Source organism: Merops nubicus, unplaced genomic scaffold (assembly GCF_000691845.1).
Source record: "Merops nubicus isolate BGI_N331 unplaced genomic scaffold, ASM69184v1 scaffold20244, whole genome shotgun sequence".
In the NCBI taxonomy this organism is placed as follows: Eukaryota; Metazoa; Chordata; class Aves; order Coraciiformes; family Meropidae; genus Merops; species Merops nubicus.
Genome location: NW_008605130.1, coordinates 21,176 through 26,091, shown reverse-complemented (window position 1 = coordinate 26,091; position 4,916 = coordinate 21,176). Strand labels below are relative to the sequence as shown.

Sequence of the window (4,916 nt, the reverse complement as noted above, 5' to 3'; positions counted from 1 at the left end):
GCTGGCTTGGTACCCGTGCAGAGCCCTCGGTAAGCCCTGAGGTTGGTATTTCTTATTCTTCCCCGAGCTTCCCCCGGCCCGGTAGGCCGGGCAGTTCCGCACGCCGTCCCCGTCGGGTTTCTCCTACCGTTGCCTGTGGGGGAAGGTGGCGGCTGGGCTGGGCTGTGCTGAAGTTTGCATCCTGGCCACCTTCGGTGCTTGGGTATCAGCAGTGCGAGCCCTCCCGTCCTTTCGGTGCTCAAGGTGAGCTGTGCAGGAGAAGGAGGAGATCCTGCATGCCAGCAGGGCCGCAGTGAGGCCTTTGGATGTTTTACTGTCCAAAATTGTGCTAGCAGACAAAGTCGTGCAGTGTCCCCATAGGCACAGTCCGGCGCTCCTGAGGCTGCGGGCACGATTTGGTCTCAGCTAGAGGAGGTGGGAACGTGGGGAAGTGGGTTTCTCTGATGCTCCCTATTGCTTGATTTTAAATGCAGCAGACACCTTCCTGGGACACCAAGATTTTGCCTCTCCCAAGTGAGGGCAGGCGGTTTGGTGCAGAAACGGGTGGCGTTAGTGGCTCCAGGCCCAGGAGCACTAGCTGCTGCTTCTCTCCAAGGCCTGGACCCTTCCTCTCTCATAACGTCACTGGTATTTGCTGCTCACTGGTGGGTTTTACTCTTCTCTGACTGGATATCAAGTTTTACCAGACATCTTTAGAAAGAGTGAAATATTTCAGCGGTGTTTTTTTAGTGATGCTCTGTAGTAAAGCCACACAGCACTTCTGCTCTAGGTTCTTTGGCTCCAATGTAGTTTTATCCCATGGTTTGGTGAAAGGTTCAGCCAAGACATTGCTTTAATGCTTCTTTTATCTCCATAGAGAATATAGCTGTGTGCGATACATGCAGGTTCTGGATTTTCTTTGAGGATAGAATAATGTTAAGGGTAAACCTTCCCCTGAGTTCTCTGGCTCTTCCTAGTCTACAAGTGCTGCCTGGAGAGTGGGAAATCTCTGGGGTAACGTGCCTGATAGCCAAGAGCAGAACTGCTTCACGGGTGTTTCAGCTGGTGTGGGATCAGGTTGGGGGTTGCCTTCATCTCTGTAAAATCTAACACGGTAGTTTCTCGATTGCGCAGCATTTGGTGTCCCGCAGGCCATGCAGAGAGGCTGGTGTTCTCTGTTGGCAGTGAGGTGGTCTCCAGTTCTGGGGAGCTCCCACACGCTGGCTTCCTGGTAGCTTTGCAGGGATGTGGGAGAGTTTTCAAAGTGAGCTGTGGGGGAAGGTTGACTAGAGAGCTGCCTGTCTTTCTTTTGAGACCTAACATGAGCCGTCTTCTTCCTTGCAGAGGGAGCTGCTTCCTGGGCTGCCTCCCCTTACCCTTCGCAAATGTGAGGACGTCGTAGCCGGCACAGAGAAGGGTCTCCTCGTCAAGGTACTTGGTTCTGCCTCCTGTTCTTTTGTCCAAAAAAGAAAAAGCCAAACCAAATCACTCCGCAAAGAACTTTTGCCAAGCTAAGGAGGAGGCTGTGGAGTCTCAGTCGCCTCTTTGCTTCCCGAGATCCTGGCTGCAGGCTGGATTTTCTGCCCTCAACTTCAGGGGATCGGCTGCAGGGAATCAGGATCTTCTGGAATACTTTCAATTTTTGTTTTTACTTGACCCCTTTCAACCGAGAAGCTGAAGCTCTCCCTGCTAAAATCCCATTTTTTTTCCCCAAGCATGTCAGAAAGCTGGCAGCAGCAGCAGCAGCAGCAAGCACAGCCGCCGCAGCACCACGCCGGGGCAGCCGCCCTCCCGGAGCACTCCATCCCGCCCAGCACTGCTGACAACCCCTTGGGCTGTGCTGTCTACGGCATCCTGCTCCAGCCGGAGCCTGGCCTGCAGCACCACCAGCACGCCCCCATCCAGGCCGGAGAGCCGGCCCACAAGTGCGGGGTGTGTGGCCATGACCTCGCTCACCTCTCCAACCCCCATGAGCACCAGTGCTTGCCGGGCCACGACCGCTCTTTCCAGTGTACCCAGTGCCTGAAGATCTTCCACCAGGCCACGGACCTCCTCGAACACCAGTGCATCCAGGTGGAGCAGAAGCCCTTCGTGTGCGGTGTTTGCAAGATGGGCTTCTCCCTCCTGACCTCACTGGCGCAGCACCACAACGTCCACAACGGCAATGCCATGAAGTGCTCTATCTGCGAGAAGACCTACAAGCCTCCCGAGGCGGAGCACTCTCAGCCTCTCGACCCCTCCGAGAAGCCCTACAGCTGCTCCATCTGCCAGAAGACCTTCAAGCACCTCTCGGAGCTGTCCCGGCACGAGCGCATCCACACGGGCGAGAAGCCCTACAAGTGCACGCTGTGCGACAAGAGCTTCAGCCAGTCCTCCCACCTGGTGCACCACAAGCGGACGCACAGCTCGGAGCGGCCCTACAAGTGCACGGTGTGCGAGAAGACCTTCAAGCACCGCTCCCACCTGGTGCGCCACATGTACGCCCACTCCGGGGAGCACCTCTTCAAGTGCAATGTCTGCGAGCTGCACTTCAAGGAGTCGTCGGAGCTGCTGCAGCACCCCTGCACGCCCAGCGGGGAGCGGCCCTTCCGCTGCGGCGAGTGCCAGAAGGCCTTCAAGCGGCCCTCGGACCTGCGGCAGCACGAGCGCACGCACAGCGAGGAGCGGCCCTTCAAGTGTGACCTCTGCCAGATGAGCTTCAAGCAGCAGTACGCGCTCATGCGCCACCGCCGCACACACAAGGCCGAGGAGCCCTTCAAGTGCAACCTGTGCGAGAAGGGCTTCGTGCAGCCCTCGCACCTGGTCTACCACCAGCACGTCCACGGCATAGAAAACCTCTTCAAGTGCAACGTGTGCCAGAAAGGCTTCAACCAGTCTTCGGAGCTGCTGCGGCACAAGTGCGTGCAGAACGCGGAGCGGCCCTTCAAGTGCGCGGTGTGCAACAAGTCCTACAAGCGGGCCTCGGCACTGCAGAAGCACCAGCTGGCCCACTGCGCCGAGAAGCCCCTCAAGTGCACGCTCTGCGAGAGACGTTTCTTCTCCTCCTCTGAGTTCGTGCAGCACCGCTGCGACCCGGCCCGCGAGAAGCCCCTCAAGTGCCCCGACTGTGAGAAGCGGTTCAAGTACGCCTCGGGCCTCCAGCGCCACTGCCGCGTGCACACGGGCGAGAAGCCCTACAAGTGCCCCTCCTGCGAGAAGGCCTTCAAGCAGCGCGAGCACCTCAACAAGCACCACGGCGTGCACGCCCGCGAGCAGCAGTACAAGTGCATGTGGTGCGGGGAGCGGTTCCTGGACTTGAGCCTGCTGCAGGAGCACAGCGTCCAGCACACGGCCGAGGGCGCCTACCAGGTGGCCGCCTGCTTGCCCTGAGCCTCCCGGCCCTCGGCAGCTTTCGGCTTGCGTCTTGACGCTCCCGAGCCTCGGCCTCCCCCTCCTCTTCTTGGTTGTGGGTGGGGGAAAGGGGAGGTGGAAAGGTGGCGGGCGGGCAGGTGAACTTTTCCCCTGTGGTCGATACGCCACCTGTATCGCAGGGGCGATGGACGAAATGAAAAGCTCGAAGGGGCGGAGGGGGGAAGGAGAGAGGCGGGGAGAGGAAACGATGCCTGTAGTTGACTCACCTCCCGCAGACTGTAGTTCACGCTGTACCTGCAGTTTCAGTGCTGGGAGCTTGACTGCCCTGCACATGTGGCCTCTTTACCCCCACGCTGCCTGGCGGGGTTGGCGGGGGGGCTGGGGAACTCTCCTAGCGCTTGGGAGCGAGGTGGAGCCAGTCCACCCTCCTCCTGAGGTGCACTGCTCCTCAAGGAAGTACTGCTGGGATCTCCCAACTTCCTTGGTCCAAGCTCAGCGGAGAGGACCGTTTCAGATCATTAGCATCGATTGGCTGCCCCCCGATCCCCTGCTCTCCCCCTTTCCCTCTTGTAGAAAGGGAAAAGCCATGGGGCTGCACAGCTCCAAAAAGCACTTTGGCGTTGCTGCTTGAGCAGTCGCTGGCTGTCATGCTCTGCAAGGGCTCTGCGTGAGCCTGCCTGGCCCTGCCAGCAGCACTGGGAAGGCTTGTGGCAAGGAGAGCCTGTGTGCCCAGCTCATGGTCACAAGCCTGGCATTTAAGATCTGCTTCCTGAGGGACCTAGCTCTCCTGTCAAGACCTCCAGTCCCCAGGCCCCTTCCCTCTGCACCACTTGGACCGTTGGTGTACCTCCAGGGGGGTCAGGCAAAGGGCAGGCCCAGCAGTTGAAACACTAACGGGTGAGAAGAACACTACTAACCACTTAAAACTTGGGAGAGTAGCGCACGGTTGGTGTCTGATTTCCTGGGGGGGAACCCCAGTAAGCCAGGAGAATCCTTCCTGGCCAGTGGGCTCAGCTCAGAGGGGAGGAGATGGTTCGCAGTGGGTGAAGGAAGAGTGTTACTTTTTTTTTTCCCCCCACCTCTTGCTGGTGTCCTGTTTTACCCCTTTATTCTTTCTTTACCTCTTCTGTATTTTCAGGTTTTGCACAGTTCTTGTAAACATCACTTAAAAATAAATTTCCCCTAGCAAGGTCAATGCAGCCTCAGGTGTTTTCATCTGCAGGAGTTTGCTGGCTTCTTGTGACTGAGAGACCCATCACCTGCTAGGTAGATGCCTTGGAGGTTGAAGGTGTGCTTCCTAGGTTGCCCACCAGCCTCCTGTCACCAGTCTCTGTCTTTAGAGACACTAAGATGCTAAGCATCCATCTGTAGAGATCTTCAAGCCCTAACTGAACGTGGTCTTGGCTGGCCCTCCTATGAGGTAGGAGTGTTGTGACAAGTCCTAATGAGTGAACAGCAGCCAGTAGTGAGTTGCCCATGTGCTGCAAAGGTCGTTGGGTCACATTGAATGAATGTACATGGCGAGTATAGACAGGTTAACCTTGCAGAGAGTCGGGCTGTGTCTGCTTTGGTGGTAGGGATGCTCA

The 4,916-nt window shown here is 57.6% G+C and overlaps 1 protein-coding gene across 1 annotated transcript; it reads left to right on the top strand.

Moving 5' to 3' along the window:
* The first annotated feature begins 1,695 nt into the window (after positions 1-1,695).
* On the top strand, positions 1,696-3,527 carry ZNF319 (zinc finger protein 319). The gene has a single exon (XM_008939249.1). The coding sequence runs from the start codon at positions 1,696-1,698 to the stop codon at positions 3,346-3,348; it is 1,653 nt and encodes a 550-aa protein (XP_008937497.1). The 3' UTR covers positions 3,349-3,527.
* The last annotated feature ends 1,389 nt before the right edge of the window (positions 3,528-4,916 follow it).

Coding starts and splice junctions, on each gene's coding strand:
- ZNF319 (XM_008939249.1), top strand. CDS start 1,696: ATGTCAGAAAGCTGGCAGCAGCAGCAGCAGCAGCAAGCACAGCCGCCG.